Source organism: Catharus ustulatus, chromosome 13 (genome assembly GCF_009819885.2).
Source record: "Catharus ustulatus isolate bCatUst1 chromosome 13, bCatUst1.pri.v2, whole genome shotgun sequence".
Taxonomy (NCBI): Eukaryota; Metazoa; Chordata; class Aves; order Passeriformes; family Turdidae; genus Catharus; species Catharus ustulatus.
This window is the reverse complement of record NC_046233.1, coordinates 20,322,041-20,343,294: the sequence shown is the minus strand read 5'-3', so window position 1 is coordinate 20,343,294 and position 21,254 is coordinate 20,322,041. Positions and strand designations below refer to the sequence as shown.

Sequence of the window (21,254 nt, the reverse complement as noted above, 5' to 3'; positions counted from 1 at the left end):
AGAAGCCGCCCTGCTGCCGGGCCGGGCCATGGGCGCTGCCGGTCGCCCCGCTGAGGCCTCCCGGCCTCCGGCCTTGGCGGGGCGGCAGGCAGCGCCATGTAAATAAGCCAAAATCCCCCGGGGATTGGGGCCGCCGAAAGTTGTGCCGCCCCCGCGGGTCTGGGCGACATTTTGAGGCGCTGAGGGGAGCGGCTGAGGGTGCCCTCCCTCCCCCCGCGGGCAGCCCCCGCTGCCATCTTGGAGCCGGGAGGCAGCGGCGGGGAGGGGGTGCCGGGACCCCCAGGCCGGGGGGACCCCGGGCTCCTCCTCACCTTGATGTGGAAGCGGATGAGGGCCAGGCGGATGCAGTGCGCCATGCAGACGGGCGGCAGGAACCAGACCTTGGGCGGCGGGGTGCCCTTATTCTGGACGTGGCTGACGATCTGCTGCGCCGTCTGGCGCTCGTTGCCCTGGCGCTTCACCCACTCGTGCAGCCGGGCCTTCTCCAGGGCGCCGTTGAAGAAGACGAAGAGCTCGATGTTCCCGTTGAAGCAGGCCTTGGCCAGGGCCGCCAGGTAGCCCAGCATGTGGTTCCATTGCCCGCCGCTCACCCAGTCCGTGTAGAAGCCGCCGTAGAGCCGATGCAGGCAGTTGTCGGCGTCGATGAGGAGGCGCAGGGGGGTCTGGGGGGGCCGCTGGCGACCCCCACCCACGAGACTGCCCCGCGCCAGCTTCTGCAGCTCGACGGGCACCACCGCGCTAGGGCAGTGCTTCTCGATGTAGTCCTGGAATCCCTGTACTCCCATGGTGAGGACCGGGCGGCGGGCGGGCGAGCGGGGGCCCGGCGGCGGCAGCAGCAGCGGGGTCTGGGCTCGGGCCGGGCGGCGCGGCGGCGGCGGGCGGGCGGTGGGAGCGGTGGAGCCGGGTGGGAGCGCTGGCTGCCGTCGGTGGCCGATCAGGGGGGAGTTGTATGGATTAGTGGGGGGCTCATGGCTGCCGCGGCCGCCATGTGCTGCGCTCACAGAGCCATGGCTCGGGGATCCGGGCGGCTGCGGCTCCGACTGCCGGGGGGCGGGGGAGCGGCCGGGCGCGCAGGAAGCCAACCCGCCGCCGCCGCCGCCTGCGGCAGCGAGAGCGGAACGGGCGGGACTTGGCGGCGGAGCCGCTGCCACTCACACACCGCGCGGGGCCGCGGCGGGAGCGCGGGGGAAGCAGAGCGGCGGCGTCGGCGCCGCCCGTGCCCGGAGCCCCTCACAGCCCCCTGCCCTGCCCTGCGGCTCTGGCCCGGCCCGGCCCGGCCCGGCCCGCCGCGGCAGTTGCATAACCCGGGCATGCGCGGGAGCGTGGCGGAAGCGAGTGGCGGGGAAGGGGAGGGGGCCGGGGGAGGGGAGCGGCGGCAGGAATCGGAGCTGGGGTCTCCCGGGTCGGCCTGGCCCGGTCCTGGCCCTGCGCTGCCGGGTAGCGCCGCTCCATCAGCCCCGTGACCGCCGTGGTGGGTCCCGCTCGGGGGAGCGGCGCTCCGGGCACCTGTTGCTCGGGGGTGTTCGCCCTTGACAGGAAAGTGGCCTCGCATTCGGTTCGGGCCTGGGCTTGATGCCGCGCCCGACCTGGCCGTAGCGCCTCTCGTAAAAGTGACCGGCTGGCCTGGCCTCTGACGACTGAGCGTTTGCTGTTGCTGGTAGAGCTTACAGATGGTAGAAAAACTTGAGCTGGAAGGGACCTACAAGGATCATCGAGTCCAACCCCCCGCCCTGCACAGGACACTCCAGCTATCCCACCCTGTGCATCCCTGAGAATGTTGTCCAAATGCTCCTGGAGCTCTGGAAGCCTTGGGGACATGACCAAGCCCTGTTCAATGCCCAGCACCCTCTGGGGGAAGAATCTTTCCCTGATATCCACCCTAACCCTCCCCATGCCCAGCTCCAGCCATTCCCTGGCTGCTGTCCCTGTCTCAGGGAGCGGAGATCGGAGCTGCAGCCCCCGGGGAGCTCTGACCTCAACCTTCCTTCTCCTGCTGAGCAAACCAAGTGCCCTCAGCCACTTCTTACAGGGCTCCTCCAGACCCTTCCCCATCTTCATTGCCCTTCTTTGGACACTCTAATAGCTTTGGATCTTGTATTGTGGCACCTGAAACTGCACACAAGACTTGAGGTGAGGCCACACCAGTGCAGCACAGGGATACACAATCACCTCCCGCAATGATTTTGGCATGCTTAAAGTGGCTTAGACGTGCTCAAAGTGGCAACTGCTTTCATCTGAAGATCTGCCATCCACAGGGCAGCCAGACTGTTGCCATAACTGGTGAATGAGCATAAGCATCAACTTAATAGTATCAACTGCTGGAAGAAACCTTCTCTTCACTGCACAGACAGTGTGGAATTACCTGTCTTCAGTTTTACCAGATGAAATTATTTTTTAAAAGACTGAGATGCCCAAGCTTCAGAGGTAACCTGCAAGTTTATCATTGCAATAATACCACAGTACCTGAGCAGTTCTGTGCTCTTCAGGTCTTGGAAAACTACAGGAAGCGTCAGGCTGCTGATGCTGTATGTTCACATGAATATTTTATTAATGAGGAAAAGCATATTGTTAGTGTGATTTCAGTCAGGCTGGATTGGCACCCACAGTAAATATTCCCAGCAGGGAATAGCTGTTGCAGCAGGAGTGGGCCAGCTCACTCCCAGGCAGTGAGTGCCATGGATGTGTGTCTGAGCCCAACTGGTGCAGCATCAGGACGATAGAAAAAAGAATACTGGAAAAGCCATGGAAATAATCAATGACAAGTGCATGTTTCTTCTTGGAAATCTGTTTTTCCAGTAATCTGAGAGTGTGGTTTCCTAAGTAAATAGTCTGGTCTCTTTCTGAACTACTTTTCTCTTAGAATTCTTAGATTACCCTACAAAAATAGATATAATAATATCAAAATAATAAAACAATTTGGAACACTTTGAGGAATACATGGTAGCAGGCCAGTAGTTGTAATAGCAGGAACATGGATCAAGGAAAAAGAACTTCAGAAGTTCAAATATCCTAAAAATCACCAAAATTTGGTCAGAATAACAAATACTGCCATTCATGAGGTGCTTAAAAAGCAGACTTTCAGACAGCTCTGCATGTATCCAATGCTCCAACAGTGCAAAGCTTGATCTCAGACAAGCCATTCTCTAAGCAGCCTTGTGAGCAAGAACTGAGTCAGGAAGAATTCACTGCTTGTTGTTAATTGTCTCACAGGGTCTTTAGGTTCAATAGTCTTAGGAATGGCAAATAATCTATAAATAAAAGATAACTTTGCTTGTGTTTTTTTCTGTTCTGTTGTTTAGGAAGAAAACTAGTCCAGAGCATGTGCCACCAGGAGCCTGGCTGTCAGCATCCTTGGAGTCAGGGAGGCACAGCAGAACTGAGGATTGCCAGCTTGTGCTCAGCCACAAACACAAGCCTCCTTCCCCAAAGAAAAGAAGAGAGAGAGGAAAAGCATAAGGGGAAACAAGGTAATTCCAGAACTTATTCAATACAAACTAAAAGTTTGGCCAAGACAAGAAGATTATGGAAAATAAGTTAAATGTATGGGGAAAAAAATTAGAGTAATTTCACGATTATAAGCTGCACTGAGTATAAGCCGCACTTCCGGGTGCTAGCAACTTTTCTTTCTTTGTCCATACATAAGCCGCACTTGATTATAAGCCGCATGTTAAAATACAGAGTGTGATAAAAGGTATCTATTCTATCACCATCTGTTGAGGGTGGGGGCAGTGATCCTTATCTCCATGTGAGATATTCTGCTAATGGGCCATCCATTGAAACCAGGCAGGGCATTGTTCTTTATCTTTTCACAACCCCTCCTTCCTGCAGCAAGTCATTTTCTGCTAATGCCCATTGAGTCCTGCTGTGTGACTGATAAAATTACTGCATCCCATTGGGAGTTGCTCCAGCCAGGGGGAAGAACCCAACATTTCTTACCAAGATAAAAACAGAGGTTTTGGGACACTAAGGGAGCCCCTTTCTCCACTGGACTCCAGAGGAAAACTGGATTTCTCCACATCACCTTTGGACCTCCGGAGGAAAACTGCACCTTCTACAGGAGCACTGCTTCAACTGAACCACATCTGTCACTGCAGGAGGATGCAACCACCATTTAATGAGACTACTACCAACACCGTGCCTGACGGGGTGTCAGGTTGTACTCTGACTTGTCAGGGTTTGGAGTTTGTTTCTTTGTAGTACTGTATTTCTGGTTTGATTTCCCCAGTAAAGAACAGTTATTCCTAATTCCCATATTTTTGCCTGAAAGCCCCTTGATTTCAAAATTATAATAATTGGGAGGGAGGGGGTTTACATTCTCCATTTTAAAGAGAAGCTCCTGCCTTTCTCAGCAGACACCTGTCCTCCAAACTAAAAAAGCAACTTTTCGTTCTTTGTCCATATATAAGCCGCACCTGATTATAAGTCGCACTTTGGGTTCGGACCAAAATTTTAGTCAAAATGGTGAAATTGTGAAATTACTGTACTCTGGAAAGCAGGTAGATTAAGCTAGACTAAAAAAAGCAATTAATCAAAGACACAAAGCAAACAAGGTGTTTTTCCATCAACCAGCAGCAGAAAACCTGCAGGATTCATCAATCTTCTTCCTCAGCACTGAGATGCAATGTGTTCCCACAGTTCCCAGATGTTGGTTGTATAAAGGAAGGGTTAATAGTGGTTGGTGTTAAAGTCAGTGACTCATAATCCAACCTGAACAGAAGAGAATTAGGAGTGGCTCCCTCAAAGGAAGGAACTGAACAGTCGTTAGGAAGAGCTAACGAATAACCATGTCAGAGCAAGAACAGAGATGAATGTTATCAGTTTGGTCTTGGTTCCTCTGTTAACAAAAGTCAGTCTCACAGCAAGAGGAGTGTGGACACAGCCTGTGGAATAAACTAGCCAATATGACCTGGAAGGTGCCTGGGAGGAATAGAAACATACATTATCTGTAGGAAAAAACTTGTTTGATGTGATTTCCCTTAATATTTCTCCTCTTTTCTCAGCCTGTTGCATCTTGCTGTGGAGTTGCTGCCCCAGACCTTTCCTGTTTTTAATCCTGTAGAAGAGCTACCAGTCTTCACCTCACTGCCAGGTCTGCAAGTGGCCGTGGGCTCACTCTGTGGGCAGGTGCTTTTCTGCACTGCTACTTTAGGGCTCTCAGTTCTAGGCATGCCTTGTCACTTAGTCAAAAAAAGTTGCAAAAATAAAAGATAGTGAAGAAAAATTGTTGAGGTTTAAAAAAGTATTTGGGATAAAATTTGTCACTTGTTGCAATCTTGCTCTGAGTTTGTGTCATCGTATTTGCTACCATGTGCAACATCCCTTTCTTGTCTCTTATGTGGCTGCAATTAACTGTGCATTATCACACAACATTTTTAGAAGGAGGTTTTACATGTTCAGGTATCTCCACAAAATATCAACAACCACCATCTTGCTTAAGCATACAATAACTTTTTTCAAATATCCATGATACTTCAGATGGAGCATTTTCCTCTTAGGACAAAGATGTGCATGTAGAAGGCACCTCACTGAGTTATTTAAAACACTTATGGGTCTCTCCATCAGCATCAGCTCTCTAGGCCCCACCAAGCCAAAGAAAAGATGATTCAAAAGGAAGCATACTTTACTAGAGCCACTGCTATCTCAAACTCAAAATTTCTGATTGTCCATAGAGCCGAACCCTTGAGGAGTTTGGCCCTGGGCATATGTGGGGTAAATGATGTTGTTGCTCCAGCAAACTTTTAGGGCAAGAAAATGACTGGCAGTGAGTCCTCCGAGCACCTGGGAGAAGCAGGCTGGAGGAGGAAGAGGCAATGACGCTGCCTGAAAGAATTCCTCCTTTAAGAGAACAAGCAGCGCTTTCACAGCAGTGGATGCTCAGCCACAGCACACACTACACAGATTACATCAGGGCCATTTGCTGTCTTTGATTAGTTTTAAGAAACAAAAAGCATGAAAATTTTAAGTTCTAAACTTGAATTTTCAAGAGAAAAAGCATAAATAATAAGGGCATTATGGAGCAGGCACCAGGAGCTGGTGGGGAGCAGTAGCACTGCTTCTTCAGAAACCTGGAACAGTAGTATGCTGTTTCTGTGGCCGTTGTGTGAGACATTCAACAAGCCTGTATTTAAAAAGCCTATTCTACTGCAGTTTTTGCAGGAGCATCAATAATATTATGAAAAGATACTGATAGAATGCTACAACTTGATATTATAACGGAGAAGATGTACTTACCAGTAGTATTGCAAGAGCACATCTGAGCTAAAATACATCTACTGTGGCCATTTCAGAAGAGCAGCTATTTGCACTTCCAGCGCTTTAAAAACATGTCATTTTTACTGGCATTTATGCAATTAACACAAGTATCTCAGGCATGGAAGTAACATATTTAACTGCCTAAATGTGGGGTAGGGCTGCCAGGTTTGGGAGCACCATCCAAGGCAGACCTTCACTTTCAGTCTGCTGCAGCAACTGAATTCTTCATCTTGGCCAAATGCACAGCAGCATGGTCTGCCAGCATGCCACCCGTAGATGTGGATCACTCAATTACAGTAATTTCACTATTATAAGCCGCACCATTTTCACTAAAATTTTGCTCCCACCCCAGAAATGCAGCTTACACTCAGGAGCGGCTAATATGTGAAAAATTTTTGCAAATTTCCAACCCCAGAAGTGCAGCCGAGGTGCTGAGCTGAGCACCTGCCAGTAAAACCCGGGATTATGAGATTATTACAAATTGGTTACTCTGTTGCGCGGCAGGTGCAGACGGGCTCCATGCAGGCAGCACAGTGGGGCAGAGGTGGGGGCTCCCTCGTTCAGGCAGCGCAGCCCGGGGGAGAGGTGAGGGCTCCGTGCTGCCATCCCCGTGACTCGAGGAGGAGGTGGGGGCTCCATGCTGCCATCCCTGTGGCCCGGGGGGGAAGCGGGGGGCTCCTGCCCCCACCTGCTGCTGCAGGAGCATGCAGGCTCTGTCCCTGCCTGCCGCCGCCGCCGTGGGAGTGGGGGGCTCCTTCCCCTCCTGCCGCCGCCGCCGTGGGTGCCAGCGGGCTCCATTCCCACCTGCTGCCGCGGGGCAGCGCCAGGCCAGGGCGAGCAAGCCCGGTGGCAGCAGCGGCCGGCTCCGAGCGGCCCCACCAAGCGGCCCCACCAAACTGGGCCACCTGGCCCTGTCAGCAGCCCCGAGTGGGCTGAGCCTGCATGGCCTGAGCCAAGCCAGTAAACCCCGCGATCCCGCGATTCTGGTACTATTTGGCAACTTTGTTGTATGCGGGTCCTCGCTGCGGACAACAGAGCGGCTTATAATCAGGTGCGGCTTGTGTATGGACAAAGAACGAAATGTTGCCGACACCTGGAGTCGGCTTATAGTCAGTGCGGCTTGTAATCGTGACATTATTGTATTTGTCTTACCATGGTCTGCTCTTATTTCATCCCTATATCTCTTGCTGCAGCATCTAAAATGGAAGTATAAAAAAACGTTAATTGATTTGAATTGCAAAGTATGAAGTTCTGGGGTTGCACCTGCTTGAATCAGCACACAGGATGTATTGAAAATCCAGACTTTTCAAAGTCATGGCCTGTACACAAGGGATACTTTGTGCTGTTGCCTTTCCTGTTGCATTATGGCTCTCCCATGTCGCAGAGGCACGGCCACCATTCCTGGGACAGGGTACTCCTTGAGCTGGAGAAGCAGACAATCCCCCTGTTGTCCAGCAGTGGCCCACAAGCCACCAATTAGACTATTCTGAACGACAGCATTCTGTTTAAAAGGTTGCTAATTGTATTATAATGATGATTTAAATGCTGCTGATGACAATTTCAGAGACATCCAGATCACTAATTACTCATAGTCTATGTTGAGCTTTAAGCAGGCACAGGCGCAGCACTGTAGAAGCATAAAGTAATGTTATTAATGTTCTCAAAGGCCTTCACTGCCCTCCCACATGTCAAAAGCATCATCTCCTGTTCTCAGGCCCAAGCCTAGCCCTTGCTCTCACATCTGGGATCCAGCAGCCCACCTGCAGCAGAGGTTCTTGCAGCATTCCGGAAGTAAGGAAAGAGAAGCAGCTAAACAAAATTACTTACATTCATTAAACAAAATTCTACCAATATTAATAAAAATTGACTAAGATTCCTACAACACCACTTCAGAACATTTTACCTTTAAGATAAAGTACTAGCTCAATTGAACTGCATCCCTGAACACAGCACACCAGGATGTTTGAATAAACTCGCCAGCAATGCAGATCCTAACAAGCCTGCCTGCTCAGCCAGGGAGGATATCAACCTGTTGGAGCAAGAGGAGGTTGCCAGAGGAGGCCACCTAGATGATCAGAAGGATGGAACACCTCTGCTGCGAGGAAAGGCTGAGAGTATTGGAGTTGTTCAGCCTGGAGAAGAGAAGCTTCAGGGTGACCTAATTGCAGCCTTCCAGTACCTAAAGGGAGCTTACAAGAAAAATGGAAAGATGCTATTTACGAGGACCTGGAGTGACAGAACAAGGGAGAATGGCTTCAGACTCTCAGAAGACCGGTTTCAGTTAGATATTAGAAAGACCTTCTTGGCTGTTAGGGTGGTGAGTCCCTGGCCAGGCTGCTCACAGAAACTGGCAGTGTCCAAAGCAAGGTTGGACAGAGCTTGGAGCATCCTGGGATTGTGGAATATGTCCCTGTCATGGCACAGGTGGCACTGGATGATCTTTGAGATCGCTTCCAAGCCATTCAGCTCTGGGGTTCTCTGACTTTCTCCTCTCTGTTGCAGCAGGAGCAGTGGTATGGTGGGAACGTGGCTGGCCTGCAGAGCTCACATCGACAGAGCTGTGCTGTCCAGTGAGTCCAAGGGAGTTCAGTTTCCAAGGCTGGCAAATTAATACCTGCCATAAGCATCAAATTCCTTTCCAAATGTTTACTTGTATTCTTTACAAGATACTCATAGTGTGTGGAGGAATCCATTCTCCAGAAAAAATATTTGGAGTATAAGTCAGGGTTTTCCCCTTCAGAAATTCAGCCAAAACACACCAAGTCTGCTATCCACTGACAGTGTAGAGCTGGTCAAGATGTTTATACATAAGACATTCTGTCAGTGAGAGTAAAGCACATATCTTGCCTGTGTACAGTAATTTCATGAATACAAGCCGCACGGACTATAAGCCGCATCGCCGGGTGTTGGCAAACATTTCGTTCTTTGTCCATAAATAAGCCGCACCTGAGTATAAGCCGCTCTGTCGTTCGCAGCGAGGACCCGCGTGCAACAAAGGTGCCAGTTAGTAACAGAACCGCGGCATGGTGGGGTTTACTGGCTCGGCTCAGGCTGTGCAGGCTCGGCCCGCTCGGGGCTGCCGATGGGGCCAGGTGGCCCAGCCCGGTGCTACCACTCGGTGGGGCCGCTCGGGGCCGGCCGCCACCTCTGGGCTTGCTCGCCCTGGCCCGGCGCTGCCCCGTGGTGGCAGGCAGGGATGGAGCCCCCCCCGCTCCCGTGGCGGCGGAGGCGGGCAGGGACAGAGCCCCCCGCCTCCTCCCCAAGTCTCAGCGATGGCAGCACGGGGCCTCCGCCTTCCCCCCAGGCTGCGGCGATGGTGGCACGGGGCCCCCGCTGCCTCCCTGAGCCACGGCGATGGTGGCACGGGGCCCCCGCCTTCCCCCCGGGCCGCGGTGATGGCGGCACGGGGGCCCCGCCTTCCCCCCAGGCCGCAGCGATGGCGGCACGGGGCCCCCCCGACTCTCCCCCGGGCTGTGGCAGAGGAGGGAAGGAGAGAGCTCTCCCGCCTCTCTCCCCGCCCCCCTGCTGCCTGCAGGGAGGCAGGCTCCACCTGCGGCGCAACAGAGTAACAATTTGTAACAATCACAAAATGCCGGCTTTTACTAGCAGGTGCTCGGCTGGGCACCCTGACTGGCACTTCTGAGGTTGTAAATGTCAGAAAATTATTCACATATTAGCCGCTCCTGAGTATAAGCCGCATTTCCGGTGTGGGAGCAAAATTTTAGTCAAAATGGTGCGGCTTGTATTCGTGAAACTACTGTAATTGATATTTACAACTGGGGAAGCTGGCTGAACCCTGCTCTAAAATATGTGCTTTTATCAGAATCTAGGTTAGCTGTAGTACAGTGGATTTTACATGCCACATCTAACCAGTCAGAATTTTGAAGAGACTTTTAATTATGCAGGGGAAAAAAGGAGGCTTGTTTTCTCATTGGTAAAGAAAATGCATGGAAATAAATCCTAACACTGTTTTTTTTTCCTGGTGAATATTTATATGAGATTAATCTCTTTATAGTCCTACAGTATATTAGTTTCACTAATCTACCCTCAGTTTGATGTGACCTTGCTGGCCTAGGACAAGAGTGAGGAGTTTGCTCCACTCTGTGACCAGGCACACAGTGAAGAGTGGGATCCTTTGTGCATGCCTTTCCCCAGCGATGTTGTGCCTGGAGCTACAGGGGCACCTCTGCCTGTGCAAGCCCCTGAAACAGCCTTAAAGGAGACATTTGCTTGTGCAGCTCAGGTAGCTGGTACAGAACAATGAGACTTGCATGTGGGAAAAATTTTACATGCAATTTTTTGTCGCCATCTGACCTAAGAGTTTTACTTTTGTCTTGGTTTGAAAGACAGGTGTCTGCTAAGAAAGGCAGGAGAGTCTCTTGAAATGGAAAATGTAAACCCCCTCCCTCCAAATTATTATAATTTTGAAAATAAGGAGCTTTCAGGCAAAGATATGGGAATAGGAATAACAGTTCTTTACTAGGAAAATGAAAATACAGTAATACAGAAAAACAAAACACTGACAGAGTAAGAATCCAACCTGACACCCCATCAGTCAGGGTGTCGGTAGCAGTCCCATTAAAAATGGTGGTTGCAGTCCTCCTGGAGTGCCAGATGGGGTTCTGTTGAAGCACTGGTCCTGTAGAAGGCTGCAGTTTTCCTCCAAAATCCAGTGGAAAAAGGCTGCTCTGATGTTCCAAATCTCAGATTTTATCTAGGTAGGAAATTCTTGGCTCCTCCCTCTGGGTGGAAAATCTCCCAATGGGATGATGTGATTTTATCAGTCATGCAGTGGACTCAGTGGCCCATTAACAGAAGACACCTCCCTGGAGGAAGGATGGGTTGTGGAGAAGATAAGGAACACTGTCCCACCTGTTTTCAACAGATGGTGATAGAATACATACAGTAATTTCACGACTATAAGGCGCACTGGACTATAAGGCGCACCTCCGGGAGTTGGCAAATTTCGCAACTTTGTACATTTTATAAGGTGCACCGGACTATAAGGTGCACTTTTTTTTTTGCCACGAAGATCCGTGCAACGCGCAACAAAGTAATGAATTAGTAACAGAATCCCGCGATTGTGGAGTTTACTGGCAGGTGCTCAATTTGCAAATGTTTTTCACAGATTGGTGTAGCCTTTAAACGCAGCCCCAAGTGCCCTCCCCGTGTGTGGGCCCCGGCACTCCCGCTTGCCCCCAGCTGGCAAGGCAGGGCTCGGGGCGGCCGTGGCTTGCGGCTACCGCGGTCTGGGGCAGCTCGGGGCGGCCACGGCTTGGGGCAGCCACAGCTCACACCTCGGGGTTGCTGCGGTTCAGGGCGGCTTAGGGCTGCCACGGCTCGCAGCAGCCCGGGGCTGCCTGTGGCTCGGGGTGGCTCGGGGCCACCCGCTCCCTCCCTACCCATGTGGCTCCTGCTGGCTGGGGGCTGCCCGGTCCTGCCCACCCCGCGCGGCTCCTGCTTGCCGGGGGCTGCCTGGTCCTGCCCACCCTGTGCAGCTCCTGCTGCCCGCGGCCACCCTCTCCTGCCCCCACTCGCGGCTCAGCGCTCCCATGGCGCCACTCCCCCTCGCGGCTCCCACTTCTGGGTTGGCAAATTTCGCAACTTTGTACATTATATAAGGCACAGCGGACTATAAGGCGCACTTCTGGGTTCGGACCAAAATTTTAGTCAAAAGGGTGCGCCTTATAGTGATAAAATTACTGTACTTCTGGTTACATCCTGCATTGCACCCAAGACAACTTTCTACATAAATGGTCTGTCTTGCTTGTCTGGGGAAGGCTTTAAGTGTGTTTTCTGTATGTCTCTCCATTTTCTGAGGACTGTGCCAGCCATGGCAGCTTTGGAAATGAAAAGTCATGAAAAATTCTTGTACTTTGTTACCAAGTGCTGTTTTTGTTCCTTTTACATTGTTGATGATATTTGAATCAAGTAGATATGAGTGCAAATAATTCCCCCCTTTTCTGTTTCAGCAAACACCTGCCTCAGCTGCCAGCCTGCTCCTACAAACCCCACACCTTGCACAGAGCAACCAAGCTGAGCTGATGCCAGGAAAGTTAAGGTCTTGTAAGAGGTAACGTTTAAACTTGTGTATTCTCAGCTTTTGTAATTACAGGTTTGTCATTTGGTTTTCATTCTTTTCAGCAAGGTCTGAGATGCTGGTGTCATAGGTTTTCTGCCTGATCTACACAGGTTACTTCCTCATCTTCATTTATTCTTTCAGAGATACATCACTTGAACTTTATCCTGTGGTTTTCTTGCCTAACATCAGTCCGAAAAACGTTTAAAAATTAAATAATTAAGTATTTTTGGATAACAGATAATGTCTTTTGAAAGAGATGAAAAGAGTTAAACCCTGCAAGCTTGTCACTTGATGACAGAAACCCTACTTCTGAAAGTTGTACCCATGTGCAGCCTGGCCTGTGCTCAATGTCTTGACTGCCCTGAAATTAGAAACATTAATTACCATAAAAAATTTGTAATCTAGTTCTGGAAAAAAAAAAAAAACCAAACAAACAAATACCAAGAAAAAAAGGCAAATAGTACACAGCTCTCATTTATGAGAGCATTCATATTTTCCAGAAGACATCAGGTTAATTCTGCAGTTACTCTCACTACACCCAGCAACTTTTGATCTCCCCCTACATAATACAGCACAGGAGAGTGTCTCTTTAAATTCATTTATAAAATAATTCAGGACTGTGGGTGTCTTTGGTCTGTTCCTCTCTGCTAAAGTACAGAAGAGAAGAACATGTCGCTTAGCAACCCCGCTTAGCCAGCACTGGGGGAGGCAGGAGGGATGGATGTCCACAGCCACAAAAGGGGAGGATTAAGCCCCATCAGGAAACTAAATTTTGGACAATCTTTCTCAAAACTGAAGCAAGCAAAAGTGCTTGTTTGCAAAATTGGGTAATTGGGTAATCTCACTTTTCTCTTTTTTCTACACCCAATTACAGTCTATTAATAGCAATCTTTCAACCAAATGGGAAAATCTAGTATGGATTGGACAACACAGGCTTCAACAGCTTCAGGGCTAGGTTAGAGGTGAAGGCAACTTGAAGCTTAATTTTCAATCAGGTCAATAGATTTCAAATAGCATGAGTGTTGTCAAGACTAATGGTAATTAATTTAATACTGCAATTTTAATCTTAACACTTCAAATAAATTTTCTCTGAGTCTCATCCTGTTGTACAACTGGAAAGCCTAAGTGTTCCCAACCTGACTTATTCAGGGTCACTCACCTTGTTGTAAATAAACCCCAGAATTCTCTGAGTGGTTACCAGGCTGTGATTCGCTGGTAACTGGGTAACACCTAACTGGTTAGGAAAGTAACTTTGCACTGAAGCAGATGAGCGGCCCTCAGCCCTCTGTCCTCCCTGCAGCTGCAGGATGGTGATGTCCCAAGAGCTATGGCAGGAGTGGGCACCAGCTCAAACTCTCCTACTCGTGCCCTTGCTGACCAGTGCTGGCCTAGACCAGCCTTGATTGATTTTTTTTTCCCAAACATCAAATCCCACAGCAATGTATAGCTAGGTTATGGAAGAAAAAATGATGCTAAAAACCTGTGTCAGAGGAAAAAATGGCAGAACTACCCACTTCAGCATTTCACACAGACAAAAAATAACTCCGAACGAAATGCAGGTAAATTGTTACACCTGGTCTTCTATTAGTGATCATAAAGATTGCTCTAAATCTCCTTATTTTTTGCACCACTTTCATGTACTAATCACCTACACCTTGTTAGTGAACAGTTAAGAGAATCCCTAAATTCTAATGGTTCAGGTATCTCCCAGAGCTCAGTGCAGGCAGTTCTGTGTTCAAACTATGCAGTAAAACTGCAGATTATTAAACTGAGTACTTACCTCTATCCACAGGCAGTAAGCTTGTCTAAATTGGTATCTGCTGCGTATTCCAGCAATTACAAACATACCACCTGAATACAGACATTATTTGATTCTGAAGTAACGTTTTTATCTAGCAAGGGAAGTGTAAGTGCCAGTGTGGAGCTCATTCAAAGCTAAGGTTCTTAGAATAGTGTACTGAAGAACTTAATTCATAAGTTGCAAGACAATTTTTATTACCCATATATAGAAAAGACGTGTACAGTAGAATTGTGTCTTCAATGGGAATTTTACTGGTTGCTGTAGGGCTGCCTGAATTTTACCCAGGGTCTCTGAGTGTGCTTTTGGTATTGGCAAATGCTCATGTAATGTGATTCTTTGGAGAAATTTAATTAAAGAAAAATGTGTAAGGCACTTGGCATTAAGTGGTGTAAGTTTGTTAATGTACAGTATGGAGAATGAAGCCCAAATTAGAAGCAAATAACACTAACTCAACTGTGAGCATTTCCATAAAAACTGCTTTAGTAAGAAACTTCTATTTTTGTAGCACATATTTCCTCTATACTTTCACTTTTATGATCCAAACAAATTTAGAAGCTTTATTTGAAGTGTCATAAACTGAAGCAAACCCTGTTGACTTGACTTTGTCTTTGCTCTCAGTTACACTACAGTTAACAATTCTTTACTGTAACTCAATACTGAGAAAGTAATTTTGCTGACTGCCTAAACTGAGCAGGAGGAGGAGTCCAGCAATAGTAGAACTCTTTTTCACTTGCACTTGTGTTTACAGTACCAGTTCATACACATAGTGGGTTTTAGTTTTAGGAAACAGGAATATGTCATATCCATAAGGCCAAGATGCTCTGTGTTGGAGATTCTTGGTGCAAACACTTTCTGTGATTCCTCTAACAGATACAGAACATCTCCCGCTTCTTGAGCAGACTGTGAGGCTGATGGTCTTGAGGAATATGTTTTGGACTCCACTGGCTTCCAAACCTGTACAATTAACATAGCTTTCTGCTTATGGCATTCAGGTTCCCAGATCAGGATGATGCATGGGAAAAGCATGCAGATAAAGCATCGTTTGCCCAAACACGTCATCAGAAACTGACTTCCAAAAGGTATGTCTTAAGTTGGAGAATACAGACAGATGTGTGATATTTTTCCATTTCAGAGCAATCCTGATGGTATCACTATGATGCAGATTACCTTCATGACTCCTTAATCCCAGCATCCACAGAGGGAGAGTAATCTAAATTTGCAGATGGATCATGTTGGAGAACTCTCAGTTTAGTCCAGCAATTCTTGAAAATATATTGGCCCAGCTGACAGTGTTGGGGAAAAGAAGATTATCTCTGGCATGGGACCATACTGCAACAGTCCCTGTTCTCAGAGAAGAAGCACTAATCTAAAATCTATCAGACTATTTCTTTGTCTTCTAATCGCCTCCTAAATGAAAATAGAATTACAGTAATTTCACGAATACAAGCCGCACCGTTTTGACCAAAATTTTGCTCCCATACTGGAAATGCGGCTAATACTCAGGAGCGGCCAATATGTGAATAATTTTCTGACATTTTCAACCCTGGGAGTGCAAACCAAATCAGTGCAAACTGCAAAGTCGAGCTCCTGCCAGTAAAACCCTGCATTTATGCAGTTGTTACAAATTGGTTACTCTGTTGCGTGGCGGGTGGAGCTGCTCTGTGCAGGCAACACAGGGGGTGGGGAAGGCGGGGCAGCTCTCTCCTGCTGGCCCCACGGTTCGGGGGAGGCAGGGGCAGCTCTCTCCTGCTTAGCCCTGCAGCTCGGGGGAAGCAGGGGCTCTCTCCTGCTTGGCCCCGTGGCTTGGGGGAAGCAGGGGCTCTCTCCTGCTTGGCCCCGTGGCTCGGGGGAAGGCAAGGCAGCTCTCTCCTGTCCCCGCGTGCCGCTGCTGCAGGAGCAGGCAGGCTACATCCCCGCCTCCCATCGCCGCCACAGGTGCCAGTGGGCTCTGTGCCCCCCCTGCCACGGCGGGGCAGTGCTGGGCCGGGGTGACCAAGCCCAGTGGCAGCAGCGGCCGGCCCCGAGCGGCTCCGCCGAGCGGCAGCACCGAGCTGGGCCACCCAGCCCTGTTGGCAGCCCCGAGCCCTCACGGCCTGAGCTGAGCCAGTAAACCCCGCCCTGCCGTGGTTCTGTTACCATTTGGCAACTTTGTTGCACGCAGGTCCTCGCTGCGAACGACAGAGCGGCTTATACTCAGGTGCGGCTTATTTATGGACAAAGAATGAAATGTTTGCCAACACCCGGCGATGCGGCTTATAGTCCGTGCGGCTTGTATTCGTGAATTTACTGTATTCAACTTTTTGTCATGATGTATAGAAAAGTGTGAAGTTAAAAATAAATCTCAGCTCTTCCTCAGTGGATGGACAATAGATGTCTTTTTAAACTAAAAGCCCACTGGTCCCATTGCCTTCTGCTAAACAGCTGGGCATCACAGAAGGGTTTTTTGGTGTTTGAGGCTCAGTTTCCCCAGAGATCAATAATTGCAGCACGGAGAACTGCAGAGATGTTGGACATCTTTACTTCTTGCAGTGCTACCACCACATGTCTGACTCCAGCACCAGGCAGTTGGAATATAAATATACTGAAAAATTCACTGAAATGCTTTGATGTTGTATAGATACAGAATTTGAAAGGATTATGAGTGCCTATTTTTAAAAGGAAATTAATAAAAGACATTATAAGGCTATGGAAAATACTGTGTGATATAAAGGAAGATCAGGAAATTCTTGTTTTTCTCACAATGTAAGGAACACGGGCATTCACAGAAAGAGATACAGTGTGCAAAAATATGCAAACAAACCAAAAGAAGCCATTCCCTGCTGGATTTCACTGTGTTCTGTGTTTCACTGTGCCTGGTTCACCTGAATGGAGACCACGGGCCAGCCTGTCCAAACCAGCCCTGCTCGCTCCTGTCTCTCACTGAAGTCACCATGAGTATCACCCCCATAGTGCTGCAACTCTGAAAATTTGTGACTGGAAGCAAATGGTTTTGAAGGAGAGAAAAAACAAGTGCAGAGACGTCCTTGTCCTCAGAAAGCCTACTGAACCATGCCTCTTTCCTTGGAAGAAGTCATATTTACATGACAAATTTGCATGTAGCAGTCACAGTGGCAGAATATTTCCAAGAAAGTGGAATTATTAATGTTTTGGCAGCATGAAATTGGGCTTTTTTCCCAACTGCAAATGCTGCTCCATCTGCCACAAAGCTGCTAATTCCAACAGCCTGGCCTTCCCTATTAAAGGGGCATTACAACACATCATGTTTGTGGCTGGGATATGAGAGAGGAAGGTGATACCAGTCTGTGACGCACTGCAGTGGTGTGCCCTGTTGGTAAGGAGTTGGCTCTGAGAAAACAAGCCTGGAGAGGTGTGTCCTTCTTCCTCTTTTCTGGTGTGTGAACTATTAAGTTAGTTGTGTTTGACATCATCTATGTTAAGATTTTGATAACACTGCTAGCTTATATCTGAGTTACACCATAGAAGTACTGGTTAGATGAGGCCTTTAGATCAGCTCCTGCCTTCTGCTCAAAGCAGAACTGAACCAACACTGGATTAGGTCTGCTGTGATTTTACCTGGCCAAATATTTGGTATCCCTCTCTGGGTAACCTCTTCCCTCTGCAGTCCTCAACATTTTCAGAGTTTCAGATCATGACAAGTCTATCTCTACAAAACGCTCTGTTTTTAGCAAAACATCACGTGTCCACAAAGATACCTTCCTGATTTCTTTTTTGAAATCTGAGTTATTATGAGGATAAAAGGTATATGATTCCTTAAATCTAAAGGAAGACAGCCTACCTGAAAAAGCAATCTTAATTCTAAAATTACTATTTTAATGATGACTTGTAATCTATGCAGTTTTATCTACTTGATAATACCCAGCTTAGTGTTAGATCTAAAAAAAATCATGAAATGAGAAAATTATTCCTTTGATACACATTAAGTTATTCAGTTTGTAAATTAGTGAATCCTATCCTGTTATTAGTTATTAGCATGTTATACTTCTTGATGTTGCTCATGAAAATGAGGGGGAAAATTACCTTTTGAAGTTCCTACCACTTGATGTGTTGACATTTCTTTTAATTTGTGTCTGTCCTCTTGAATGCAGTATTCCACTGTCTGGTTTTATGAGAGATTCTTAATTTTTAATTTGTTCTCCCATTGATCAGACATTTTTTTGAATGGGTAGTTCTCAAGATAGTTAGCCTTTCAAGGAAACCATGTTCTCCTAAATAGTTATTAATGAGTATCTCTCCTATTCAGTACTCTTAGCTCTTTTCATTAGGGGACTTTCAAGGCCTGGTCAGCCTGTGCCTGGTACTACTGAAGACAGCAGCAATCTCCCTGCAGATTTCAGGGAGAACAAGAGCAGACCCTGGGAGTGAAGAAACATAGTTTGCATTCACTTTGGCAGATGGCTGTGTTCTAGGAGAACCTACAAACAGTTTTTGAGGCTCCAGGGTAGACTGAGGAGGGAGTAAAATGAGTGAAAGAAAACAAGGTATGTTTTTTCATCCTCCTTATGATCCAGGTTTCCATCTTCAGAGGATCCCATCAGCTGCAGCAACTATGCTAAGGAGCCTCAATTAGACTATTCCCAGTGCTGGAGATTAAAAAATCCCTTTTATTTGAAGTCAATGTACATTACAAAAAGATAAAACCATTCAAACCAACAGTCATTCTGTATATTAAGTTATTTGCTGTTTTTGTCTGCACTTATCATAGCCAGTTTCAGTGTGGTCTTATTCTGTACCTTAGGTTTCCATAAGCAACAGAGAATAACAGTTGAATGTTTTGTCTGCTTGTCCTGATTCTGCAATCCCTAAAGACCAACATTTTCCTTTGCAATAGACACTGCACATTTTTTGGAAGAAATAGCTCAAGAACTTCAATAGGAAGAAGGCTCAGAAACATCAATCTTTCAGGCTCATCATCTTTCAGGAAGAAAATCAATATGAGATTAATGAAATTGGAAAAAAAATACAAATAAAACCCCAGGTGATCCAACACAGGTTGTAAAAGTCAGTATAAGTGGTTGATCAAATAACCATCGTGGAGTCATAATTTAAAGGGAAGTTTCACTTTGGAGAAGAGCAATGTTTATGGAGAGGCTAATTTTATCTTATTGAATACTATTAAAATACCTATTAAATGTTACAAGTTGTAGTCCAAAATACTGCAATGCAGCTCAGAGGAGAGCTAGCACAGGCTATGAACTCAGTCACATGGTGATCTATGTCTGATACCATAAAAAATACACTACTTCAAGAGCCCAGGCAAGCTGCATGGGTAGAGCCGTGTTCTTGCTGCAACTGATAGTTTTGCTAGTGACATTGGTGAAATGACATTTTCCTCTGGATTTAGCCCATACAAGTTTAAATACTGTGCCAGGAAACCCATAGCAGTTCTGCAGCATGCAATACCAGTGATTTTAAATGCATTTGTTTAGGAGGATTACTGAATGGAATTTGAAGAGTGATTTAATATTGGAAATTATTTTTGTTTGTTTATTCACCCAATTTTCCTAATTGTACCATGTTATTTTGTATGGTAGTGTGCCTCTGCTGTACCAGGACAAAATATGCACTTAAGCCTTTGGGCATATGAGGTAAGTTGTTTCCCTTCCCCATTCCAGTGGAAAATCAACAAAAGCAAGCCTTCAATAGCATGAATTCCATTATGACCCGCCTTAGCAGGCACCTAAATCCTGCAGTGATAATTTATCTTTGAACTCGTTAGTAGCGGTGCATAATTAACAAGTAGGCTGCAGGAACATGCAGTTACTCTGTATTTACCTGGTATTTGCAGTTGTGGTGTAATTACAGAGATTATACCTGCTCTCAGGAATAGAAGTACATGGTGTACCTCATTTTGTGCCATTTCACACCAGCAAAGCCGAGCCTGGTGCGGCAGAGCAATGGAACAAATGTTCCATTCTGCAGTGGGTGCAAGGGAGCCACAGGTAGGGAGCAGGCAGGAGCCACGGTTCAGGGGCTGCCCAGGCTCACAGCCTGCCTGGTGCAGCTCACAGGGCTTGAATTTGGGAATGCCCCCCTCCCAGAGGTGTAGTCAACTTCAATATGCAGATTCAAAGCAGGCAGGCAGAGTTTGGGGCTATTTAGTACAGTAACTTTCCCCTCCAATGTATACTACTGTAGGTTTCTGTAATAATTACAGGAAATGCGTGGAAAGAATCTATCTTCTTACAAAGTTTTAATTTTATTTTTAAGTTTGATGCTAGCACATCCCCAGTGCTTTGCCTTAGAACTCCATTGGTATCACAATACCAAATGTGAAGTTGCAACATGTAGGTGCTGGGAAAAAATACCAGCATCAGTGGTGAAAATGCAAATAAAGTGTGATCAACTCAGACACACAGAATTATTTATGTGATTCAGCATAAACTATAAGTAAAACTAAATTTCAAGTTTCTATTATGCTTGAGATCCATATCTAACAGGAAGGGGAATACTGTACACATCACTTGGTGCACAGATTGCTGTGCCACTGCTCCAAAGCAGACTTTCCACTCATGCATGCAATATTGCCTTCTCCAAGGAGAATGCACAGGCCTTTCTAGAGCATGGATACAGCACCACACTAGTTAAACAACTCAGCAGAAGAAACATGGATTTATTTGCTGTTGCCAAAGAGTAAAATTGCACTTCAGCAGACAATAAAACCACCCAAGAGTTCCCTGTTCTGCTCCAGGTGGAAGGAAAAGTAGGGAGCTTTTCTAAATGGAAATTGTTGTTGTTCAGCTTAATAATAATTTTCCTGTCTTGAGGGACGTGATTTCTGAGTACAGTAATTTCACGACTATAAGGTGCATCCTTTTGACTAAAACTTTCCCCCGAACCCAGAAGTGCGCCTTATAGTCCGGTGCGCCTTATCTGATCTGCAAAGTTGCAAAATTTGCCAAACAGGAAGTGTGATCCGCAATGGGGGGGCGGTGTCGCGGAAGCACCGAGTCGCGAGGAGGGGGCAGGAGAGGGTGGCCACGGCCGGCAGGAACCGCGCGGGGAGGGAGGGAGCTGCCGCCGGTCCTGGCCCTGGGGGAAGAAGAAGCCGGGCGGGACCGGCCCCGGCCTGTGCATGCGGACAACCAGGAGCCGTCGGCA

General features: G+C 47.6%; 1 protein-coding gene and 1 long non-coding RNA gene across 4 annotated transcripts in view; one reads left to right on the top strand and one right to left on the bottom strand.

The window, feature by feature from the left end:
• Window positions 1–1,062, bottom strand: part of FAM120A (family with sequence similarity 120A) — a 50,320-nt gene extending 49,258 nt beyond the window's left edge. Inside the window, exon 1 of one of the 3 annotated variants that reach the window (XM_033071902.2) lies at window positions 312–1,062. In XM_033071902.2, the coding sequence (XP_032927793.1) occupies window positions 312–785 (474 nt within the window). In that variant the 5' untranslated portion in view covers window positions 786–1,062. The remainder of the gene's footprint in view (window positions 1–311) is intronic. The other 2 variants (XM_033071901.2, XM_033071903.2) reach the window with 2 other exon arrangements.
• LOC117002615 lies at window positions 701–21,009 on the top strand. Its single transcript, XR_004419320.1, has 5 exons — window positions 701–786; window positions 3,300–3,467; window positions 12,225–12,325; window positions 15,128–15,214; window positions 19,688–21,009. It is a non-coding gene; the product is annotated as an uncharacterized LOC117002615 (long non-coding RNA).
• Window positions 21,010–21,254: the final 245 nt, after the last annotated feature.